At 48.4% G+C, this 26,277-nt stretch overlaps 1 protein-coding gene across 1 annotated transcript; it reads left to right on the top strand.

The window, feature by feature from the left end:
- Positions 1-2,199: 2,199 nt before the first annotated feature.
- LOC135530781 (transmembrane protein 41A-B-like) lies at positions 2,200-24,528 on the top strand. The gene is made up of 5 exons (XM_064958968.1): positions 2,200-2,413; positions 13,100-13,250; positions 13,624-13,785; positions 18,145-18,283; positions 23,969-24,528. Exons 1-5 carry the CDS (start codon positions 2,250-2,252, stop codon positions 24,211-24,213), a joined length of 861 nt encoding a protein of 286 aa, XP_064815040.1. The 5' UTR covers positions 2,200-2,249; the 3' UTR covers positions 24,214-24,528.
- The last annotated feature ends 1,749 nt before the right edge of the window (positions 24,529-26,277 follow it).

Genomic DNA, 26,277 nt, shown 5'->3' with positions numbered 1-26,277 from the left:
ACAAGATGAGCACCATTGTGAGAAGTGAATCGTGTTTGATCTGACTGTACAAGATGAGCACCACTGTGAGAAGTGAATCGTGTTTGATCTGACTGTACTAGATGAGCACCACTGTGAGAAGTGAATCGTGTTTGATCTGATTGTACTAGATGAGCCCCATTGTGAGAAGTGAATCATGTTTGATCTGACTGTACTAGATGAGCACCACCGTGAGAAGTGAATCATCTGTTTGTAGTAATAATGACGCGATGTCAGACTATTAGGCACAAGCAACAGATCTTGATGAGGGTTATTTTAAGCGATTTGAGCGCCCTTAGAATCGCGTTGATGAGTCTTTAACCAAGTGGTCACATATCGTTCTGTGGAGATGTGTGAACATCAAGGCAGACACGAGGTCATTTTGGATCCTTGGGGGGGATCAGGTTAGTAATGTGGTGAATGAGTGTATCTGCATTTGCAATAGAGGTGGTACGTTTCTGCAAGCTATAAGCACTTGTACAGTAGGGTGAGTTTCAGTGCATTGTACTGAAGCCCCAAGTGAGCCTGCCCTCTACTGGTGGCTGAGTGTAACTTCACTCAGTTTCACTAATATATCCCATTTAGCAGACGCTTTTGTCCAAAGCGACTTACAAGTCGGCTGGGGCCACTACTTTTACATATGGGTGGCCCCAGCGGGAATCGAACCCACGACACTTGGCGTTGCAAGTGCCATGCTCTACCGACTGAGCCACACAGGACCCACTACTTGGTGTTGTAGTGTTGTAATACATTATTAACAATGTAATGATACCTTCATCATAACCCAGCTGTTGTGGTGCAGAGAAACAAGATGATACCTTCATCAATGTCTGTTGTAGTGCAGAGAAACAAGAGAATACCTTCATCATAACCCAGCTGTTGTAGTGCAGAGAAACAAGATGATACCTTCATCAATGTCTGTTGTAGTGCAGAGAAACAAGAGAATACCTTCATCAATGTCTGTTGTGGTGCAGAGAAACAAGATGATACCTTCATCAATGTCTGTTGTAGTGCAGAGAAACAAGATGATACCTTCATCATAACCCAGCTGTTGTAGTGCAGAGAAACAAGAGAATACCTTCATCAATGTCTGTTGTGGTGCAGAGAAACAAGATGATACCTTCATCAATGTCTGTTGTAGTGCAGAGAAACCAGATAATACCTTCATCAATGTCTGTTGTAGTGCAGAGAAACAAGATGATACCTTCATCAATGTCTGTTGTAGTGCAGAGAAACAAGATGATACCTTCATCAATGTCTGTTGTGGTGCAGAGAAACAAGATGATACCTTCATCAATGTCTGTTGTAGTGCAGAGAAACAAGATGATACCTTCATCAATGTCTGTTGTAGTGCAGAGAAACAAGATGATACCTTCATCATAACCCAGCTGTTGTAGTGCAGAGAAACAAGATGATACCTTCATCAATGTCTGTTGTAGTGCAGAGAAACAAGAGAATACCTTCATCATAACCCAGCTGTTGTAGTGCAGAGAAACAAGATGATACCTTCATCAATGTCTGTTGTGGTGCAGAGAAACAAGATAATACCTTCATCAATGTCTGTTGTGGTGCAGAGAAACAAGATGATACCTTCATCAATGTCTGTTGTGGTGCAGAGAAACAAGATAATACCTTCATCAATGTCTGTTGTGGTGCAGAGAAACAAGATGATACCTTCATCAATGTCTGTTGTGGTGCAGAGAAACAAGATAATACCTTCATCATAACCCAGCTGTTGTAGTGCAGAGAAACAAGATAATACCTTCATCATAACCCAGCTGTTGTAGTGCAGAGAAACAAGATAATACCTTCATCAATGTCTGTTGTAGTGCAGAGAAACAAGATAATACCTTCATCAATGTCTGTTGTAGTGCAGAGAAACAAGAGAATACCTTCATCAATGTCTGTTGTGGTGAAGAGAAACAATAGAATACCTTCATCAATGTCTGTTGTGGTGCAGAGAAACAAGCTTGTTGCCCAAAAACATATTTTGGTGTAAGGAGAGCCAACTGTAGTTCATAACATCAAGGTCCAGACAACGATCCTCAATACTCTAGTCTAGTACTTGACCACCAGAGAACACGAGGCTGCCCTCTAGTGAAGACATAGTTGAAAGCATTCCAGGACCACAGGGCAACTGTCAGAAGTTATTCTGTGACGTTCACTTCTCAACACCGGGAGTCGGTCACCGAACAAGCCTTTCTGATAGGAGGTCGGTGTAGCGCGTAGCAATGGGCTCCATTTCGGGTTTATTATCTGTGGTAGGAGCGGCAACGTTATACCTCTATCTCCTGTCCACTTTCCTGCCGCCCGGACCGCAACATCTTCACCGGCGACATGCGGTGGAGTTAAACAACGAGAGCGCAGAGGGGGACGTGGAAGTTGTAGAGTACAGGTAGCCAGCCTCAACAGATCTATAGCTACAATTTGCCAGATGTCGCAAGACTCTTTTTTGTGTTGCTATTAGCATAATTATTATAGGCTACAGCAGCTGCCTGCTTGTACAATTACACTTTCTAGGACATGTTTACGTATACAACTTTGCAAATAAGTCAATATATAGCCACTTCCACAGTGTTTTATTAGGGGTAATAATAGCATAGTGACATCACCATGTATGTAATAGATCTAATGTAACATTAAAGTCCCAGAGTGGTTATCTGTTGTAGGATTATGATGTTGATAAGTGTATTGACAGACGGCGCAGAGTCCATGAAGCTGCGGTCATAATCACTGCGTTTGGCAGCATCTCATTTCCCTCAGACGATCGCACGACTTTAAGTTATGAAAATGGCATCATCAAACACCTGACTTGTCAGTGTAGGCTAATTCAGAGGAAATGTCTCAGCTGGTTGCTGTTCCCTCAAAGTATTTGTCCTTGCCTGATGGTGTTGTTTGACAGGTGATTATATCTCAGTAGTTCCTGTTTTCAGATGATGTTCCTATAGGCCGACTCTAAACCCCCGTGTGTCTCATCCAGCCCCACCTTCCTGTTTATGGTTTCTGCCCCAGTGGAGATCTGGCCCTGGCCTCTATGGGTTGGCTTAGGTTCACTTGGCCTGAAATACTGTCCTCCTCAGTATGAGAACACACAGCTCTGATCTAACCCTGGACAGGACACACTTGTCTTGGTTGGCGTGATGCCATCGTTCCATCATATTTCATCCTCCCTAATTATAAAGGAGTTTCACGACCCTGCCGGCATGTTTATCAGGCCTGGACACTTCTATTAGAGAACAGACATCCAGAGGTGGATGGACGGCCTGGACAGGAGGACACCACTGGGTCTCTAGGGTCTCCTGCCAGGTCCACCACCGGACGGTTCTGATGAGGTGCTACCCAGGACATAACACTGGACATGGTGTGCGGACGGTTCTGATGAGGTGCTACCCAGGACATAACACTGGACATGGTGTGCGGACGGTTCTGATGAGGTGCTACCCAGGACATAACACTGGACACGGTGTGCGGACGGTTCTGATGAGGTGCTACCCAGGACATAACACTGGACACGGTGTGAGGACGGTTCTGATGAGGTGCTACCCAGGACATAACACTGGACATGGTGTGCGGACGGTTCTGATGAGGTGCTACCCAGGACATAACACTGGACATGGTGTGCGGACGGTTCTGATGAGGTGCTACCCAGGACATAACACTGGACACGGTGTGCTGAGAGATACACACCGGACGGTTCTGATGAGGTGCTACCCAGGACATAACACTGAACACGGTGTGCTGAGAGATACACACCGGACGGTTCTGATGAGGTGCTACCCAGGACATAACACTGGACACGGTGTGCTGAGAGATACACACCGGACGGTTCTGATGAGGTGCTACCCAGGACATAACACTGGACATGGTGTGCGGACGGTTCTGATGAGGTGCTACCCAGGACATAACACTGGACATGGTGTGCGGACGGTTCTGATGAGGTGCTACCCAGGACATAACACTGGACACGGTGTGCGGACGGTTCTGATGAGGTGCTACCCAGGACATAACACTGGACACGGTGTGCGGACGGTTCTGATGAGGTGCTACCCAGGACATAACACTGGACACGGTGTGAGGACGGTTCTGATGAGGTGCTACCCAGGACATAACACTGGACACGGTGTGCGGACGGTGCTGATGAGGTGCTACCCAGGACATAACACTGGACATGGTGTGTGGACGGTTCTGATGAGGTGCTACCCAGGACATAACACTGGACATGGTGTGTGGACGGTTCTGATGAGGTGCTACCCAGGACATAACACTGGACACGGTGTGCGGACGGTGCTGATGAGGTGCTACCCAGGACATAACACTGGACATGGTGTGCGGACGGTTCTGATGAGGTGCTACCCAGGACATAACACTGGACACGGTGTGCGGACGGTGCTGATGAGGTGCTACCCAGGACATAACACTGGACACGGTGTGCGGACGGTTCTGATGAGGTGCTACCCAGGACATAACACTGGACACAGTGTGAGGACGGTTCTGATGAGGTGCTACCCAGGACATAACACTGGACACGGTGTGCGGACGGTTCTGATGAGGTGCTACCCAGGACATAACACTGGACACGGTGTGCGGACGGTTCTGATGAGGTGCTACCCAGGACATAACACTGGACACGATGTGCTGAGAGATACACACCGGAAGGTTCTGATGAGGTGCTACCCAGGACATAACACTGGACACGGTGTGCGGACGGTTCTGATGAGGTGCTACCCAGGACATAACACTGGACACGGTGTGCGTTCTGATGAGGACCCAGGACATAACACTGGACACGGTGATGTTCTGATGAGGTGCTACCCAGGACATAACACTGGACACTGTGTGCGGACGGTTCTGATGAGGTGCTACCCAGGACATAACACTGGACATGGTGTGCGGACGGTTCTGATGAGGTGCTACCCAGGACATAACACTGGACACGGTGTGAGGACGGTTCTGATGAGGTGCTACCCAGGACATAACACTGGACACGGTGATGAGGTGCGGGACACGGTTCTGATGAGGTGCTACCCAGGACATAACACTGGACACGGTGTGCGGACGGTTCTGATGAGGTGCTACCCAGGACATAACACTGGACACGGTGTGCGGACGGTTCTGATGAGGTGCTACCCAGGACATAACACTGGACACGGTGTGCGGACGGTTCTGATGAGGTGCTACCCAGGACATAACACTGGACACGGTGTGCGGACGGTTCTGATGAGGTGCTTCCCAGGACATAACACTGGACACGGTGTGCTGAGGGATACACACCGGAAGGTTCTGATGAGGTGCTACCCAGGACATAACACTGGACACGGTGTGCGGACGGTTCTGATGAGGTGCTACCCAGGACATAACACTGGACACGGTGTGCGGACGGTTCTGATGAGGTGCTACCCAGGACATAACACTGGACACGGTGTGCGGACGGTTCTGATGAGGTGCTACCCAGGACATAACACTGGACACGGTGTGCGGACGGTTCTGATGAGGTGCTACCCAGGACATAACACTGGACACGGTGTGCGGACGGTTCTGATGAGGTGCTACCCAGGACATAACACTGGACACGGTGTGCGGACGGTTCTGATGAGGTGCTACCCAGGACATAACACTGGACACGGTGTGCGGACGGTTCTGATGAGGTGCTACCCAGGACATAACACTGGACACGGTGTGCGGACGGTTCTGATGAGGTGCTACCCAGGACATAACACTGGACACGGTGTGCGGACGGTTCTGATGAGGTGCTACCCAGGACATAACACTGGACACGGTGTGCGGACGGTTCTGATGAGGTGCTACCCAGGACATAACACTGGACACGGTGTGCGGACGGTTCTGATGAGGTGCTACCCAGGACATAACACTGGACACGGTGTGCTGAGGGATACACACCGGAAGGTTCTGATGAGGTGCTACCCAGGACATAAAACTGGACACGGTGTGCGGACGGTTCTGATGAGGTGCTACCCAGGACATAACACTGGACACGGTGTGCGGACGGTTCTGATGAGGTGCTTCCCAGGACATAACACTGGACACGGTGTGCGGACGGTTCTGATGAGGTGCTTCCCAGGACATAACACTGGACATGGTGTGCGGACGGTTCTGATGAGGTGCTACCCAGGACATAACACTGGACACGGTGTGCGGACGGTTCTGATGAGGTGCTACCCAGGACATAACACTGGACACGGTGTGCGGACGGTTCTGATGAGGTGCTACCCAGGACATAACACTGGACACGGTGTGAGGACGGTTCTGATGAGGTGCTACCCAGGACATAACACTGGACAAGGTGTGCGGACGGTTCTGATGAGGTGCTACCCAGGGCATAACACTGGACACGGTGTGAGGACGGTTCTGATGAGGTGCTACCCAGGACATAACACTGGACACGGTGTGAGGACGGTTCTGATGAGGTGCTACCCAGGACATAACACTGGACACGGTGTGCGGACGGTTCTGATGAGGTGCTACCCAGGACATAACACTGGACACGGTGTGAGGACGGTTCTGATGAGGTGCTACCCAGGACATAACACTGGACACGGTGTGAGGACGGTTCTGATGAGGTGCTACCCAGGACATAACACTGGACAAGGTGTGAGGACGGTTCTGATGAGGTGCTACCCAGGACATAACACTGGACAAGGTGTGAGGACGGTTCTGATGAGGTGCTACCCAGGACATAACACTGGACAAGGTGTGAGGACGGTTCTGATGAGGTGCTACCCAGGACATAACACTGGACAAGGTGTGAGGACGGTTCTGATGAGGTGCTACCCAGGACATAACACTGGACAAGGTGTGCTGAGGAAAACACATCTGAGATCCTAACCACAGTGGCTTTGCCTTTCATTCATCCCATACAGCTCAACAGTTAGATGTGATACCAGCAGCTCAGGTTCCATGGTTCATTCTGTTTGCGTGTGTCTGTGTCACGGCTGACGAGCCTGATACTTCCTGCATCGAAACTAGCAGAGGCAGAAATCCCAGAGCAGAAGCCGCTATTTCTGTCCCATATCCTGTTTCATACTCTCTCTCTCCGCCATCTGGAAACCTCTCTCTCTCTCTCTCATGCTGCACACAGGCACCAGCCATGCCCACTTTAGTCTGTGTTTGACCTGTCTATGATGTCAGATTAGGGTGTCCCCAGATTCCCAATACTCTAGAGAGTCAAGTTGAGACGAGTCATACAGCAGCAGACTGGGGGCTGAGCATTATGTCTTCCCTATATGACTACAACTACGGCCGTCTGTACTACGGCTGTCTGTACTACGACTGTCTGCACTACGGCTGTCTGCACTACGGCTGTCTGCACTACGACTGTCTGCACTACGACTGTCTGCACTACGACTGTCTGCACTACGACTGTCTGCACTACGACTGTCTGCACTACGACTGTCTGTACTACGACTGTCTGCACTACGACTGTCTGTACTACGACTGTCTGCACTACGACTGTCTGTACTACGACTGTCTGTACTACGACTGTCTGCACTACGACTGTCTGCACTACGACTGTCTGTACTACGACTGTCTGCACTACGGCTGTCTGCACTACGGCTGTCTGCACTACGACTGTCTGCACTACGACTGTCTGCACTACGACTGTCTGCACTACGACTGTCTGCACTACGACTGTCTGCACTACGACTGTCTGTACTACGACTGTCTGCACTACGACTGTCTGTACTACGACTGTCTGCACTACGACTGTCTGTACTACGACTGTCTGTACTACGACTGTCTGCACTACGACTGTCTGTACTACAGCCATAGTACATACAGCCATAGTATATACAGCCATAGTATATACAGCCATAGTATATACAGCCATAGTATATACAGCCATAGTACATGTATATACAGCCATAGTATATACAGCCATAGTACACACAGCCATAGTATATACAGCCATAGTATATACAGCCATAGTATATACAGCCATAGTATATACAGCCATAGTATATACAGCCATAGTACACACAGCCATAGTACACACAGCCATAGTACATACAGCCATAGTATATACAGCCATAGTATATACAGCCATAGTATACACAGCCATAGTACACACAGCCATAGTACACACAGCCATAGTACACACAGCCATAGTACACACAGCCATAGTACACACAGCCATAGTATATACAGCCATAGTATATACAGCCATAGTATATACAGCCATAGTACATGTATATACAGCCATAGTATATACAGCCATAGTACACACAGCCATAGTATATACAGCCATAGTATATACAGCCATAGTATATACAGCCATAGTACATACAGCCATAGTACATACAGCCATAGTATATACAGCCATAGTGTATACAGCCATAGTACATACAGCCATAGTATATACAGCCATAGTACATACAGCCATAGTACATACAGCCATAGTATATACAGCCATAGTATATACAGCCATAGTATATACAGCCATAGTATATACAGCCATAGTATACACAGCCATAGTATATACAGCCATAGTATATACAGCCATAGTACACACAGCCATAGTATATACAGCCATAGTATATACAGCCATAGTACATACAGCCATAGTACATACAGCCATAGTACATACAGCCATAGTACACACAGCCATAGTACACACAGCCATAGTACATACAGCCATAGTACATACAGCCATAGTATATACAGCCATAGTATACACAGCCATAGTATACACAGCCATAGTACACACAGCCATAGTACACACAGCCATAGTACACACAGCCATAGTACACACAGCCATAGTACACACAGCCATAGTACACACAGCCATAGTACACACAGCCATAGTACACACAGCCATAGTACACACAGCCATAGTACATACAGCCATAGTATATACAGCCATAGTATATACAGCCATAGTATATACAGCCATAGTACATACAGCCATAGTATATACAGCCATAGTGTATACAGCCATAGTATATACAGCCATAGTATAGACAGCCATAGTATAGACAGCCATAGTATATACAGCCATAGTATATACAGCCATAGTGTATACAGCCATAGTATATACAGCCATAGTGTATACAGCCATAGTACATACAGCCATAGTATATACAGCCATAGTACACACAGCCATAGTATATACAGCCATAGTATACACAGCCATAGTATATACAGCCATAGTATATACAGCCATAGTATATACAGCCATAGTATATACAGCCATAGTGTATACAGCCATAGTACATACAGCCATAGTATATACAGCCATAGTACACACAGCCATAGTATATACAGCCATAGTATATACAGCCATAGTATATACAGCCATAGTACACACAGCCATAGTATATACAGCCATAGTATATACAGCCATAGTATATACAGCCATAGTACACACAGCCATAGTATATACAGCCATAGTACATACAGCCATAGTACATACAGCCATAGTATATACAGCCATAGTATATACAGCCATAGTATATACAGCCATAGTACACACAGCCATAGTATATACAGCCGTAGTATGTCTGTACTGTGTGTACTATGGCTGGCTATAACCTATAACCCCTTCCTATAACCTATAACCCCTTCCTGTAACCTATAACCCCTTCCTATAACCCCTTCCTATAACCTATAACCCCTTCCTGTAACCTATAACCCCTTCCTATAACCCCTTCCTATAACCTATAACCCCTTCCTATGACCTATAACCCCTTCCTGTAACCTATAACCCCTTCCTGTAACCTATAACCCCTTCCTATAACCCCTTCCTATAACCTATAACCCCTTCCTGTAACCTATAACCCCTTCCTATAACCCCTTCCTATAACCTATAACCCCTTCCTATAACCTATAACCCCTTCCTGTAACCTATAACCCCTTCCTATAACCCCTTCCTATAACCTATAACCCCTTCCTATAACCCCTTCCTGTAACCTATAACCCCTTCCTGTAACCTATAACCCCTTCCAATAACCCCTTCCTATAACCTATAACTCCTTCCTATAACCCCTTCCTGTAACCTATAACCCCTTCCTATAACCCCTTCCTGTAACCTATAACCCCTTCCTATAACCCCTTCCTATAACCTATAACCCCTTCCTGTAACCTATAACCCTTCCTATAACCCCTTCCTATAACCTATAACCCCTTCCTATAACCTATAACCCCTTCCTGTAACCTATAACCCCTTCCTATAACCCCTTCCTATAACCTATAACCCCCTTCCTATAACCCCTTCCTGTAACCTATAACCCTTCCTGTAACCTATAACCCCTTCCAATAACCCCTTCCTATAACCTATAACTCCTTCCTATAACCCCTTCCTGTAACCTATAACTCCTTCCTATAACCCCTTCCTATAACCCCTTCCTGTAACCTATAACCCCTTCCAATAACCCCTTCCTGTAACCTATAACTCCTTCCTATAACCCCTTCCTATAACCCCTTCCTATAACCCCTTCCTGTAACCTATAACCCCTTCCAATAACCCCTTCCAATAACCCCTTCCTGTAACCTATAACCCCTTCCTGTAACCTATAACCCCTTCCAATAACCCCTTCCTATAACCTATAACTCCTTCCTATAACCCCTTCCTATAACCCCTTCCTATAACCCCTTCCTGTAACCTATAACCCCTTCCAATAACCCTTCCAATAACCCCTTCCTGTAACCTATAACCCTTCCTGTAACCTATAACCCCTTCCAATAACCCCTTCCTATAACCTATAACTCCTTCCTATAACCCCTTCCTATAACCCCTTCCTGTAACCTATAACCCCTTCCAATAACCCCTTCCTGTAACCTATAACCCCTTCCTATGACCTATAACCCCTTCCTATGACCTATAACCCCTTCCTATGACCTATAACCCCTTCCTATAACCCCTTCCTATAACTTATAACCCCTTCCTATGACTTATAACCCCTTCCTATGACCTATAACCCCTTCCTATGACCTATAACCCCTTCCTATAACCCCTTCCTATGACCTATAACCCCTTCCTATGACCTATAACCCCTTCCTATGACCTATAACCCCTTCCTATAACCCCTTCCTATGACCTATAACCCCTTCCTATGACCTATAACCCCTTCCTATAACCTATAACTCCTTCCTATAACCCCTTCCTATAACCCCTTCCTGTAACCTATAACCCCTTCCAATAACCCCTTCCAATAACCCCTTCCTGTAACCTATAACCCCTTCCTGTAACCTATAACCCCTTCCAATAACCCCTTCCTATAACCTATAACTCCTTCCTATAACCCCTTCCAATAACCCCTTCCTGTAACCTATAACCCCTTCCTATAACCCCTTCCTATAACCTATAACCCCTTCCTATAACCCCTTCCTATAACCTATAACCCCTTCCAATAACCCCTTCCTATAACCTATAACTCCTTCCTATAACCCCTTCCAATAACCCCTTCCTGTAACCTATAACCCCTTCCTATAACCCCTTCCTATGACCTATAACCCCTTCCTATGACCTATAACCCCTTCCTATAACCCCTTCCTATGACCTATAACCCCTTCCTATGACCTATAACCCCTTCCTATGACCTATAACCCCTTCCTATAACCCGTTCCTATGACCTATAACCCCTTCCTATGACCTATAACCCCTTCCTATAACCTATAACTCCTTCCTATAACCCCTTCCTATAACCCCTTCCTGTAACCTATAACCCCTTCCTGTAACCTATAACCCCTTCCAATAACCCCTTCCTATAACCTATAACTCCTTCCTATAACCCCTTCCAATAACCCCTTCCTGTAACCTATAACCCCTTCCTATAACCTATAACCCCTTCCTATAACCTATAACCCCTTCCAATAACCCCTTCCTATAACCTATAACTCCTTCCTATAACCCCTTCCAATAACCCCTTCCTGTAACCTATAACCCCTTCCTGTAACCTATAACCCCTTCCTATAACCTATAACCCCTTCCTATGACCTATAACCCCTTCATATAACCTATAACCCCTTCCTATAACCCCTTCCTATAATCCCTTCCTATGACCTATAACCCCTTCCTATGACCTATAACCCCTTCCTATGACCTATAACCCCTTCCTATAACCCCTTCCTATAACCCCTTCCAATAACCTATAACCCCTTCCAATAACCTATAACCCCTTCCTATGACCTATAACCCCTTCCTATAATTTCTAACCCCTTCCTATAACTTATAACCCCTTCCTATGACCTATAACCCCTTCCTATGACCTATAACCCCTTCCTATAACCCCTTCCTATAATCCCTTCCTATGACCTATAACCCCTTCCTATGACCTATAACCCCTTCCTATGACCTATAACCCCTTCCTATAACCCCTTCCTATAACCCCTTCCAATAACCTATAACCCCTTCCAATAACCTATAACCCCTTCCTATGACCTATAACCCCTTCCTATAATTTCTAACCCCTTCCTATAACTTATAACCCCTTCCTATGACCTATAACCCCTTCCTATGACCTATAACCCCTTCCTATAACCCCTTCCTATGACCTATAACCCCTTCCTATAATTTCTAACCCCTTCCTATAACTTATAACCCCTTCCTATGACCTATAACCCCTTCCTATGACCTATAACCCCTTCCTATAACCCCTTCCTATGACCTATAACCCCTTCCTATAATTTCTAACCCCTTCCTATAACTTATAACCCCTTCCTATGACCTATAACCCCTTCCTATGACCTATAACCCCTTCCTATAACCCCTTCCTATGACCTATAACCCCTTCCTATGACCTATAACCCCATTCCTATAACCCCTTCCTATGACCTATAACCCCGTCCTATGACCTATAACCCCTTCCTATGACCTATAACCCCTTCCTATGACCTATAACCCCTTCCTATGACCTATAACCCCGTCCTATGACCTATAACCCTTTCCTATGGCCTTCGCCTGTGTTACCTTAAATGCTCTGTCCTCAGTGTCCTCAATTCCCATTTGAAAAATAAATAAAAATTCCCCTGGTGCAAACAGTAACTAGGTGCCAATATTTCGGTCTAAATCTGACACTAGTACTAGGAACCATGTTATCTGATGTTGCCGGTGTTTGTTTCCCTCCAGACTGAAGTTCCCGTCGGACCTGGATGAGCTGAGGGAGCTGGCTGAGATGCTGCAGTTCTATAAGACAGAACACACAGGCTACGTGGTGCTGCTGTTCTGTAGTGCCTACATCTACAAACAGTCCTTCGCCATCCCTGGCTCCTCCTTCCTGGTAAGAGACTAACATTACACCCATCCATGGAACACACACTTTGTTTCCATGAACCTTTGACCCTAAAGACCAGAACCTCCATCCATAGAACACACACTTTGTTTCCATGAACCTTTGACCCTAAAGACCAAAACCTCCATCCATGGAACACACACTTTGTTTCCATGAACCTTTGACCCTAAAGACCAGAACCTCCATCCATGGAATATACTTAAGTATATTTAAAAATCATATACTTTGACTTTTACTCAAGTATTATTTTACTGGGTGTCTTTCACTTAAGTCATTTTCTATGAAGGCATCTTTACTTTTCCTCAAGTATGACAATTGGGTACTTTTTCCACCACTGCTCAGCATCCCCTGTGCTTCCCAGAACATGCTGGCGGGGGCGCTGTTTGGTCCATGGCAGGGTCTGGTCCTGGCCTGTCTTCTGACCACCATCGGCTCTACCTTCTGTTACCTGCTCTCTGCTGCCTTCGGGAAGAGCTACGTCACACGCCTGTTCCCTGACAAGGTGGAAGGGCTGCAGAACAAGGTGTGACAGAGTATGTTGTTCCACACCACAGTACCATGGGGGTGTTGGAGGAGGACTTGGGGGGGGGGGGGTACAGTACCATGAGGTTGTTGGAGGAGGACGGGGGGGGGTACAGTACCCTGGGGTTGTTGGAGGAGGACTGGGGGGGGGTACTTTGATTACAATTCTCTAAAGATAGACTAGAGGGGTGTGTGTGTGTGTGTGTGTGTGTGTGTGTGTGTGTGTGTGTGTGTGTGTGTGTGTGTGTGTCTCTCCTCTTACAGTGCCATTGGCTAACACATTAGGTTAGACAGGTGTAACAGATGACCAGTGAGGAACAGAAGACTGGTCTGATCACCAGTATAACAGATGACCAGTGAGGAACAGAAGACTGGTCTGATCACCAGTATAACAGATGACCAGTATAACAGAAGACTGGTCTGATCACCAGTATAACAGATGACCAGTATAACAGAAGACTGGTCTGATCACCAGTATAACAGATGACCAGTATAACAGAAGACTGGTCTGATCACCAGTATAACAGATGACCAGTATAACAGAAGACTGGTCTGATCACCAGTATAACAGATGACCAGTGAGGAACAGAAGACTGGTCTGATCACCAGTATAACAGATGACCAGTGAGGAATAGAAGACTGGTCTGATCACCAGTATAACAGATGACCAGTATAACAGAGGACTGGTCTGATCACCAGTATAACAGATGACCAGTGAGGAACAGAAGACTGGTCTGATCACCAGTATAACAGATGACCAGTGAGGAATAGAAGACTGGTCTGATCACCAGTATAACAGATGACCAGTATAACAGAGGACTGGTCTGATCACCAGTATAACAGATGACCAGTATAACAGATGACCAGTGAGGAACAGAAGACTGGTCTGATCACCAGTATAACAGATGACCAGTATAACAGAAGACTGGTCTGATCACCAGTATAACAGATGACCAGTGGGGAACAGAAGACTGGTCTGATCACCAGTATAACAGTGTCTGATCACCAGTATAACAGATGACCAGTGAGGAACTGGTCTGATCACCAGTATAACAGATGACCAGTGAGGAACTGGTCTGATCACCAGTATAACAGATGACCAGTGAGGAACAGAAGACTGGTCTGATCACCAGTATAACAGTGTCTGATCACCAGTATAACAGATGACCAGTGAGGAACTGGTCTGATCACCAGTATAACAGATGACCAGTGAGGAACAGAAGACTGGTCTGATCACCAGTATAACAGATGACCAGTGAGGAACTGGTCTGATCACCAGTATAACAGATGACCAGTGAGGAGCAGAAGACTGGTCTGATCACCAGTATAACAGATGACCAGTGAGGAACAGAAGACTGGTCTGATCACCAGTATAACAGATGACCAGTGAGGAACAGAAGACTGGTCTGATCACCAGTATAACAGATGACCAGTGAGGAACAGAAGACTGGTCTGATCACCAGTATAACAGATGACCAGTGAGGAACAGAAGACTGGTCTGATCACCAGTATAACAGATGACCAGTGAGGAACAGAAGACTGGTCTGATCACCAGTATAACAGATGACCAGTGAGGAACAGAGGACTGGTCTGATCACCAGTATAACAGATGACCAGTGAGGAACAGAAGACTGGTCTGATCACCAGTATAACAGATGACCAGTGAGGAACAGAAGACTGGTCTGATCACCAGTATAACAGATGACCAGTGAGGAACAGAAGACTGGTCTGATCACCAGTATAACAGATGACCAGTATAACAGAAGACTGGTCTGATCACCAGTATAACAGATGACCAGTGAGGAACAGAAGACTGGTCTGATCACCAGTATAACAGATGACCAGTATAACAGAAGACTGGTCTGATCACCAGTATAACAGATGACCAGTATAACAGAAGACTGGTCTGATCACCAGTATAACAGATGACCAGTATAACAGAGGACTGGTCTGATCACCAGTATAACAGATGACCAGTATAACAGAAGACTGGTCTGATCACCAGTATAACAGATGACCAGTGAGGAACAGAAGACTGGTCTGATCACCAGTATAACAGATGACCAGTGAGGAACAGAAGACTGGTCTGATCACCAGTATAACAGATGACCAGTGAGGAACAGAAGACTGGTCTGATCACCAGTATAACAGATGACCAGTATAACAGAAGACTGGTCTGATCACCAGTATAACAGATGACCAGTGAGGAGCAGAAGACTGGTCTGATCACCAGTATAACAGATGACCAGTATAACAGAGGACTGGTCTGATCACCAGTATAACAGATGACCAGTATAACAGAAGACTGCGGTCCCAGTTGATTGGTGATTATTAGACACCTGGATACACATGTTCAGGACAACAGTATGTTGATCGCTGCAGATTTGCGAATCGTCTGTTGGCATGGAAATAACTGAATTAGAGCATGCTGGGTAACACTCTCTTGCAGCAATAACATAGAAAAGTGCATCCCAGGAAGCCACCAATATCTAACAGGTACTGAACACAAATATACACTGAACTAAAATATAAACACCACATGTAAAGTGTCATGAGCTGAAATAAGATCCCAGACATTTTCCATATGCACGAAAAGCTTATTTTTCTCAAATGTTGTACGCATATTTGTTTATAACCCTGTTAGTGAGCATTACTCCTTTGCCAAGATAATCCATCCACCTGACAGGTGTGGCATATCAAGAAGCTGATTAAACAGCATGATCATTACAAATATGCACCTTGTGCTGGGGACAATAAAAGGCCATTAAAGTATATAATGTATAAAATGCACTATTTCAGAATGTGACCTCCCCTATCTGCAAGCATGACCTATGACATAACACCTTATTGATATGTAAATTCAACCAACCAATAGGAATACATAAACAGTGGGAAGGGAAACATAACTAAGCGTGTTACACAGGGTAAGAATGCAGAATGCCATGTGTTCTTTTACAGTGTCGGGACTTTCCTTTCTCCCATGCCCTCTCCTTCCCTCTCTTCCTCCTCCTTTCTCCCATGCCCTCTCTACCTCCTCTCTCCCATGCCCTCTCCTTCCCTCTCTCCCACCCCCTCTCTCCCATGCCCTCTCCTTCTCTCTCTCCCACCCCCTCTCCCATGCCCTCTCCTTCTCTCTCTACCTCCTCCTCTCTCCCATGCCCTCTCCCTCCTCCTCTCCCATGCCCTCTCCTTCCCCCTCTCCCATGCCCTCTCCCATGCCCTCTCCTTCCCTCTCTCCCACCCCCTCTCTCCCATGCCCTCTCCTTCCCTCTCTCCCATGCCCTCTCCTCCTCCTCTCCCATGCCCTCTCATTCACTCTCTCCCATGCCCTCTCCTTCTCTCTCTACCTCCTCCTCTCTCCTCCTCTCCCATGCCCTCTCCTTCACTCTCTCCCACCTCCTCTCTCCCATGCCCTCTCCCAACCCCTCTCCCATGCCCTCTCCTTCTCTCTCCCCTCCTCCTCTCCCATGCCCTCTCCTCCTCTCTCCCATGCCCTCTCCTTCCCTCTCTCCCACCCCCTCTCTCCCATGCCCTCTCCTTCCCTCTCTCCCATGCCCTCTCCCTCCTCCTCTCCCATGCCCTCTCCTTCACTCTCTCCCATGCCCTCTCCTTCTCTCTCTACCTCCTCCTCTCTCCTCCTCTCCTTCACTCTCTCCCACCTCCTCTCTCCCATGCCCTCTCCTTCCCTCTCTCCCACCCCCTCCCCATGCCCTCTCCCTCCTCCTCTCCCATGCCCTCTCCTCCTCTCTCCCATGCCCTCTCCTTCCCTCTCTCCCTCCTCCTCTCCCATGCTCTCTCCCTCCTCCTCTCCCATGCCCTCTCCTTTCCTCTCTCCCACCCCCTCTCTCCTCCTCTCCCATGCCCTCTCCTTCACTCTCTCCCACCTCTCTCCCATGCCCTCTCCCTCCTCCTCTCTCCCATGCCCTCTTCCTCCTCCTCTCCCATGCCCTCTCCTTTCCTCTCTCCCACCTCCTCTCTCCCATGCCCTCTCCCTCCTCCTCTCCCATGCCCTCTCCTTTCCTCTCTCCCACCCCCTCTCTCCTCTCCCATGCCCTCTCCTTCACTCTCTCCCACCTCCTCTCTCCCATGCCCTCTCCCTCCTCCTCTCCCATGCCCTCTCCTTACCTCTCCTCCACCTCCTCTCTCCCCATGCCCTCTCCACACCCTCTCTCCCTCCTCCTCTCCCTCCTCCTCTCCCATGCCCTCTCCCTCCTCCTCTCCCATGCCCTCTCCTTACCTCTCCTCCACCTCCTCTCTCCCATGCCCTCTCCTTCCCTCTCTCCCTCCTCCTCTCCCATGCCCTCTCCTTCCCTCTCTCCCATACCATCTACTTCCCTCTCTACCTCCTCCTCTCTGTCAGGTGGAGGAGAACCGTAGCAGTCTGTTCTTCTTCCTCCTGTTCCTGCGGTTGTTCCCCATGACTCCGAACTGGTTCCTGAACGTCACGTCCCCCATCCTCAACATCCCCGTCTCCATGTTCTTCTTCTCCGTACTCATCGGTGAGAAACAGAAGCAGCACGGCCACACAACACAGGACTATTATATAGTGCTACTGAGAATGACCTGATATGGCATTCTGCTTAAGACGTGAAGACTTACATTAGCTCACTAAGTTCATGTCTGGGCTTTAGCTCAGCGGTCTAACCCAGTCTCTCCTCTCCTTCCCCAGGTCTAGTGTTTATCTAGGAGGTCTAACCCAGTCTCTCCTCTCCTTCCCCAGGTCTAGTGTTTATCTAGGAGGTCTAACCCAGTCTCTCCTCTCCTTCCCCAGGTCTAGTGTTTATCTAGGAGGTCTAACCCAGTCTCTCCTCTCCTTCCCCAGGTCTAGTGTTTATCTAGGAGGTCTAACCCAGTCTCTCCTCTCCTTCCCCAGGTCTAGTGTTTATCTAGGAGGTCTAACCCAGTCTCTCCTCTCCTTCCCCAGGTCTAGTGTTTATCTAGGAGGTCTAACCCAGTCTCTCCTCTCCTTCCCCAGGTCTAGTGTTTATCTAGGAGGTCTAACCCAGTCTCTCCTCTCCATCAGGTCTAGTGTTTATCTAGGAGGTCTAACCCAGTCTCTCCTCTCCTTCCCCAGGTCTAGTGTTTATCTAGGAGGTCTAACCCAGTCTCTCCTCTCCTTCCCCAGGTCTAGTGTTTATCTAGGAGGTCTAACCCAGTCTCTCCTCTCCTTCCCCAGGTCTAGTGTTTATCTAGGAGGTCTAACCCAGTCTCTCCTCTCCTTCCCCAGGTCTAGTGTTTATCTAGGAGGTCTAACCCAGTCTCTCCTCTCCTTCCCAGGTCTAGTGTTTATCTAGGAGGTCTAACCCAGTCTCTCCTTCCCCAGGTCTAGTGTTTATCTAGGAGGTCTAACCCAGCCTCTCCTCTCCTTTCCCAGGTCTAGTGTTTATCTAGGAGGTCTAACCCAGTCTCTCCTTCCCCAGGTCTAGTGTTTATCTAGGAGGTCTAACCCAGCCTCTCCTCTCCTTCCCCAGGTCTAGTGTTTATCTAGGAGGTCTAACCCAGCCTCTCCTCTCCTTCCCCAGGTCTAGTGTTTATCTAGGAGGTCTAACTCAGTCTCTCCTCTCCTTCCCCAGGTCTAGTGTTTATCTAGGAGGTCTAACCCAGTCTCTCCTTCCCCAGGTCTAGTGTTTATCTAGGAGGTCTAACCCAGTCTCTCCTTCCCCAGGTCTAGTGTTTATCTAGGAGGTCTAACCCGGTCTCTCCTCTCCTTCCCCAGGTCTAGTGTTTATCTAGGAGGTCTAACCCAGTCTCTCCTCTCCTTCCCCAGGTCTAGTGTTTATCTAGGAGGTCTAACCCAGTCTCTCCTCTCCTTTCCCAGGTCTAGTGTTTATCTAGGAGGTCTAACTCAGTCTCTCCTCTCCTTCCCCAGGTCTAGTGTTTATCTAGGAGGTCTAACCCAGTCTCTCCTCTCCTTCCCCAGGTCTAGTGTTTATCTAGGAGGTCTAACCCAGTCTCTCCTCTCCTTCCCCAGGTCTAGTGTTTATCTAGGAGGTCTAACCCAGTCTCTCCTCTCCTTCCCCAGGTCTAGTGTTTATCTAGGAGGTCTAACCCAGCCTCTCCTCTCCTTCCCCAGGTCTAGTGTTTATCTAGGAGGTCTAACCCAGTCTCTCCTCTCCTTCCCCAGGTCTAGTGTTTATCTAGGAGGTCTAACCCAGTCTCTCCTCTCCTTCCCCAGGTCTAGTGTTTATCTAGGAGGTCTAACCCAGTCTCTCCTCTCCTTCCCCAGGTCTAGTGTTTATCTAGGAGGTCTAACCCAGTCTCTCCTCTCCTTCCCCAGGTCTAGTGTTTATCTAGGAGGTCTAACCCAGTCTCTCCTCTCCTTCCCCAGGTCTAGTGTTTATCTAGGAGGTCTAACCCAGTCTCTCCTCTCCTTCCCCAGGTCTAGTGTTTATCTAGGAGGTCTAACCCAGTCTCTCCTTCCCCAGGTCTAGTGTTTATCTAGGAGGTCTAACCCAGTCTCTCCTCTCCTTCCCCAGGTCTAGTGTTTATCTAGGAGGTCTAACCCAGTCTCTCCTCTCCTTCCCCAGGTCTAGTGTTTATCTAGGAGGTCTAACCCAGCCTCTCCTCTCCTTCCCCAGGTCTAGTGTTTATCTAGGAGGTCTAACCCAGTCTCTCCTCTCCTTCCCCAGGTCTAGTGTTTATCTAGGAGGTCTAACCCAGTCTCTCCTCTCCTTCCCCAGGTCTAGTGTTTATCTAGGAGGTCTAACCCAGTCTCTCCTCTCCTTCCCCAGGTCTAATGTTTATCTTGGAGGTCTTACCCAGTCTCTCCTCTCCTTCCACAGGTCTAGTGTTTATCTAGGAGGTCTAACCCAGTCTCTCCTCTCCTTCCCCAGGTCTAGTGTTTATCTAGGAGGTCTAACCCAGTCTCTCCTCTCCTTCCCCAGGTCTAGTGTTTATCTAGGAGGTCTAACCCAGTCTCTCCTCTCCTTCCCCAGGTCTAGTGTTTATCTAGGAGGTCTAACCCAGTCTCTCCTCTCCTTCCCCAGGTCTAGTGTTTATCTAGGAGGTCTAACCCAGTCTCTCCTCTCCTTCCCCAGGTCTAGTGTTTATCTAGGAGGTCTAACCCAGTCTCTCCTCTCCTTCCCCAGGTCTAGTGTTTATCTAGGAGGTCTAACCCAGTCTCTCCTCTCCTTCCCCAGGTCTAGTGTTTATCTAGGAGGTCTAACCCAGTCTCTCCTCTCCTTTCCCAGGTCTAGTGTTTATCTAGGAGGTCTAACCCAGTCTCTCCTCTCCTTCCCCAGGTCTAATGTTTATCTTGGAGGTCTTACCCAGTCTCTCCTCTCCTTCCACAGGTCTAGTGTTTATCTAGGAGGTCTAACCCAGTCTCTCCTCTCCTTCCCCAGGTCTAGTGTTTATCTAGGAGGTCTAACCCAGTCTCTCCTCTCCTTCCCCAGGTCTAGTGTTTATCTAGGAGGTCTAACCCAGTCTCTCCTCTCCTTCCCCAGGTCTAGTGTTTATCTAGGAGGTCTAACCCAGTCTCTCCTCTCCTTCCCCAGGTCTAGTGTTTATCTAGGAGGTCTAACCCAGTCTCTCCTCTCCTTCCCCAGGTCTAGTGTTTATCTAGGAGGTCTAACCCAGCCTCTCCTCTCCTTCCCCAGGTCTAGTGTTTATCTAGGAGGTCTAACCCAGTCTCTCCTCTCCTTCCCCAGGTCTAGTGTTTATCTAGGAGGTCTAACCCAGTCTCTCCTCTCCTTCCCCAGGTCTAGTGTTTATCTAGGAGGTCTAACCCAGTCTCTCCTCTCCTTCCCCAGGTCTAGTGTTTATCTAGGAGGTCTAACCCAGTCTCTCCTCTCCTTCCCCAGGTCTAGTGTTTATCTAGGAGGTCTAACCCAGTCTCTCCTCTCCTTCCCCAGGTCTAGTGTTTATCTAGGAGGTCTAACCCAGTCTCTCCTCTCCTTCCCCAGGTCTAGTGTTTATCTAGGAGGTCTAACCCAGTCTCTCCTTCCCCAGGTCTAGTGTTTATCTAGGAGGTCTAACCCAGTCTCTCCTCTCCTTCCCCAGGTCTAGTGTTTATCTAGGAGGTCTAACCCAGTCTCTCCTCTCCTTCCCCAGGTCTAGTGTTTATCTAGGAGGTCTAACCCAGCCTCTCCTCTCCTTCCCCAGGTCTAGTGTTTATCTAGGAGGTCTAACCCAGTCTCTCCTCTCCTTCCCCAGGTCTAGTGTTTATCTAGGAGGTCTAACCCAGTCTCTCCTCTCCTTCCCCAGGTCTAGTGTTTATCTAGGAGGTCTAACCCAGTCTCTCCTCTCCTTCCCCAGGTCTAATGTTTATCTTGGAGGTCTTACCCAGTCTCTCCTCTCCTTCCACAGGTCTAGTGTTTATCTAGGAGGTCTAACCCAGTCTCTCCTCACCAACCCCAGGTCTAGTGTTTATCTAGGAGGTCTAACCCAGTCTCTCCTCTCCTTCCCCAGGTCTAGTGTTTATCTAGGAGGTCTAACCCAGTCTCTCCTCTCCTTCCCCAGGTCTAGTGTTTATCTAGGAGGTCTAACCCAGTCTCTCCTCTCCTTCCCCAGGTCTAGTGTTTATCTAGGAGGTCTAACCCAGTCTCTCCTTCCCCAGGTCTAGTGTTTATCTAGGAGGTCTAACCCAGTCTCTCCTCTCCTTCCCCAGGTCTAGTGTTTATCTAGGAGGTCTAACCCAGTCTCTCCTCTCCTTCCCCAGGTCTAGTGTTTATCTAGGAGGTCTAACCCAGCCTCTCCTCTCCTTCCCCAGGTCTAGTGTTTATCTAGGAGGTCTAACCCAGTCTCTCCTCTCCTTCCCCAGGTCTAGTGTTTATCTAGGAGGTCTAACCCAGTCTCTCCTCTCCTTCCCCAGGTCTAGTGTTTATCTAGGAGGTCTAACCCAGTCTCTCCTCTCCTTCCCCAGGTCTAATGTTTATCTTGGAGGTCTTACCCAGTCTCTCCTCTCCTTCCACAGGTCTAGTGTTTATCTAGGAGGTCTAACCCAGTCTCTCCTCTCCTTCCCCAGGTCTAGTGTTTATCTAGGAGGTCTAACCCAGTCTCTCCTCTCCTTCCCCAGGTCTAGTGTTTATCTAGGAGGTCTAACCCAGTCTCTCCTCTCCTTCCCCAGGTCTAGTGTTTATCTAGGAGGTCTAACCCAGTCTCTCCTCTCCTTCCCCAGGTCTAGTGTTTATCTAGGAGGTCTAACCCAGTCTCTCCTCTCCTTCCCCAGGTCTAGTGTTTATCTAGGAGGTCTAACCCAGTCTCTCCTCTCCTTCCCCAGGTCTAGTGTTTATCTAGGAGGTCTAACCCAGTCTCTCCTCTCCTTCCCCAGGTCTAGTGTTTATCTAGGAGGTCTAACCCAGTCTCTCCTCTCCTTCCCCAGGTCTAGTGTTTATCTAGGAGGTCTAACCCAGTCTCTCCTCTCCTTCCCCAGGTCTAGTGTTTATCTAGGAGGTCTAACCCAGTCTCTCCTCTCCTTCCCCAGGTCTAGTGTTTATCTAGGAGGTCTAACCCAGTCTCTCCTCTCCTTCCCCAGGTCTAGTGTTTATCTAGGAGGTCTAACCCAGTCTCTCCTCTCCTTCCCCAGGTCTAGTGTTTATCTAGGAGGTCTAACCCAGTCTCTCCTCTCCTTCCCCAGGTCTAGTGTTTATCTAGGAGGTCTAACCCAGTCTCTCCTCTCCTTCCCCAGGTCTAGTGTTTATCTAGGAGGTCTAACCCAGTCTCTCCTCTCCTTCCCCAGGTCTAGTGTTTATCTAGGAGGTCTAACCCAGTCTCTCCTCTCCTTCCCCAGGTCTAGTGTTTATCTAGGAGGTCTAACCCAGTCTCTCCTCTCCTTCCCCAGGTCTAGTGTTTATCTAGGAGGTCTAACCCAGTCTCTCCTCTCCTTCCCCAGGTCTAGTGTTTATCTAGGAGGTCTAACCCAGTCTCTCCTCTCCTTCCCCAGGTCTAGTGTTTATCTAGGAGGTCTAACCCAGTCTCTCCTCTCCTTCCCCAGGTCTAGTGTTTATCTAGGAGGTCTAACCCAGTCTCTCCTCTCCTTCCCCAGGTCTAGTGTTTATCTAGGAGGTCTAACCCAGTCTCTCCTCTCCTTCCCCAGGTCTAGTGTTTATCTAGGAGGTCTAACCCAGTCTCTCCTCTCCTTCCCCAGGTCTAGTGTTTATCTAGGAGGTCTAACCCAGTCTCTCCTCTCCTTCCCCAGGTCTAGTGTTTATCTAGGAGGTCTAACCCAGTCTCTCCTTCATCAGGTTTGATCCCGTATAACTTCATCTGCGTGCGGACCGGCTCCATCCTGTCAGAGATCTCTTCCCTGGACGATATCTTTTCCTGGGGGACGCTGCTACAGCTGTTGGCCATCGCCTGTGTGGCCCTGCTTCCCGGAGCCCTTATCAAGCTCTACAGCCAGAACCACCTCCAACTGGACGGGCTGCAGCAGAATGGACAACACAGACAGAACCAGGGACAAGCAGCTGATGACAGAAAGAGGAGATGACCCTACTGAAATACAGCCATGCTGGGTCTGACTGAACCTGACTGACCCCACTGGACTGGATTGGCCACCACCACTACAGCTTTACGCAGAGGAGCTTATATACACTGTGTTTCAGGGGGAGAGAAACGTCTTAACTGACACTATGCCGAGGACACTTAGAGGTCATGAACAGTCGTGTTTTTCATGACATTTGATGATGTTTGGATGAAACCAGATCAAAGTATGATGACCAAAGTATGAAAAAATGAGTGTTTCTCCTACATTGATCAAGGTTGGTCATAAAGCTACTGGTCCCCCACGTCAAACACTTCAGGATTATTCAGGAAAAGGGGTGACATCACCCTAACTCATTTTAATACACCAATGGTCACATGATATTCTCTTACCTAATTTAAATAAGTACCTGCTTTGTAACCAACATCGGAGAAGGCGTGTTTGTGGAGGGGTGTGGTTTATACAGCTACTCTACTGGTGCCAGAATTTGACTGTAAGGTGTCATCCAATATAATTAAAAGTTTACACTATTCATCTATGGTAGAGATACTTATGTCTCCTCTTTCATCTGTCTGGTGTTACTTGTCTTCAAGCGTGGAACAACAAGGGGGGTAGTTGTCATTCAACACATCCGTCAGTGCTGCTGTGAACCGCTCCCAGCAGAGACATGGCCAAATGATGATATTTCGATGTTTGAGCTGAGTTGTGTACCACCTGATTTGCTAGGGCTGATTTTACTGCAGGACTGCAGCCCAGGTTGACTTCAGGGGTTTCAAAGAGCTGTCAGTCAAGGCCAGCTCATGACTATAAGCTCCCTGCCATACAGGGTAAGTCAGTCAGTCAATCAGTCAGTCAGTCACCCAGTCAGTCAGTCAGTCACCCAGTCAGTCAGTCACCCATCCAGTCAGTCAGTCAGTCACCCACCCATCCCGCCAGTCACCCACCCATCCCGCCAGTCACCCACCCATCCAGTCAGTCAGTCATCCAGTCACCCACCCATCCAGTCAGTCACCCACCCACCCAGTCAGTCAGTCACCCACCCACCCAGTCAGTCAGTCAGTCACCCACCCATCCCGCCAGTCACCCACCCATCCAGTCAGTCAGTCATCCAGTCACCCACCCATCCAGTCAGTCACCCACCCATCCAGTCAGTCAGTCATCCAGTCACCCACCCATCCAGTCAGTCACCCACCCATCCAGTCAGTCAGTCACCCACCCACCCAGTCAGTCAGTCACCCACCCATCCAGTCAGTCACCCACCCAGAAAGTCACTGGTCATGCAGCAGCATTGAGGTAGACAGCCCATCAGCATCAGTGATTTTCAATGAAAATACCACATTCAACCAGTAATAATACACACAGCCACTCATCCTACAAGGCTGAGGCAGTCAGGCTAAACACACAGCACCTCATCCTACAAGGCTGAGGCAGTCAGGCTAAACACACAGCCACTCATCCTACAAGGCTGAGGCAGTCAGGCTAAACACACAGCACCTCATCCTACAAGGCTGAGGCAGTCAGGATAAACACACAGCACCTCATCCTACAAGGCTGAGGCAGTCAAGATAAACACAGAGCACCTCATCCTACAAGGCTGAGGCAGTCGGGCTAAACACACAGCACCTCATCCTACAAGGCTGAGGCAGTCAGGATAAACACACAGCCACTCATCCTACAAGGCTGAGGCAGTCGGGCTAAACACAGAGCACCTCATCCTACAAGGCTGAGGCAGTCAGGCTAAACACACAGCCACTCATCCTACAAGGCTGAGGCAGTCGGGCTAAGCACACAGCACCTCATCCTACAAGGCTGAGGCAGTCGGGCTAAGCACACAGCACCTCATCCTACAAGGCTGAGGCAGTCAGGCTAAACACACAGCACCTCATCCTACAAGGCTGAGGCAGTCAGGATAAACACACAGCACCTCATCCTACAAGGCTGAGGCAGTCGGGCTAAACACACAGCACCTCATCCTACAAGGCTGAGGGTTAGGGTTGAGGCAGTCAGGCTAAACACACAGCCACTCATCCTACAAGGCTGAGGCAGTCGGGCTAAACACACAGCACCTCA

Source organism: Oncorhynchus masou, unplaced genomic scaffold, assembly GCF_036934945.1.
Source record: "Oncorhynchus masou masou isolate Uvic2021 unplaced genomic scaffold, UVic_Omas_1.1 unplaced_scaffold_1417, whole genome shotgun sequence".
NCBI classification, from domain to species: domain Eukaryota; kingdom Metazoa; phylum Chordata; class Actinopteri; order Salmoniformes; family Salmonidae; genus Oncorhynchus; species Oncorhynchus masou.
This window is presented reverse-complemented; position numbering and strand designations above follow the sequence as displayed.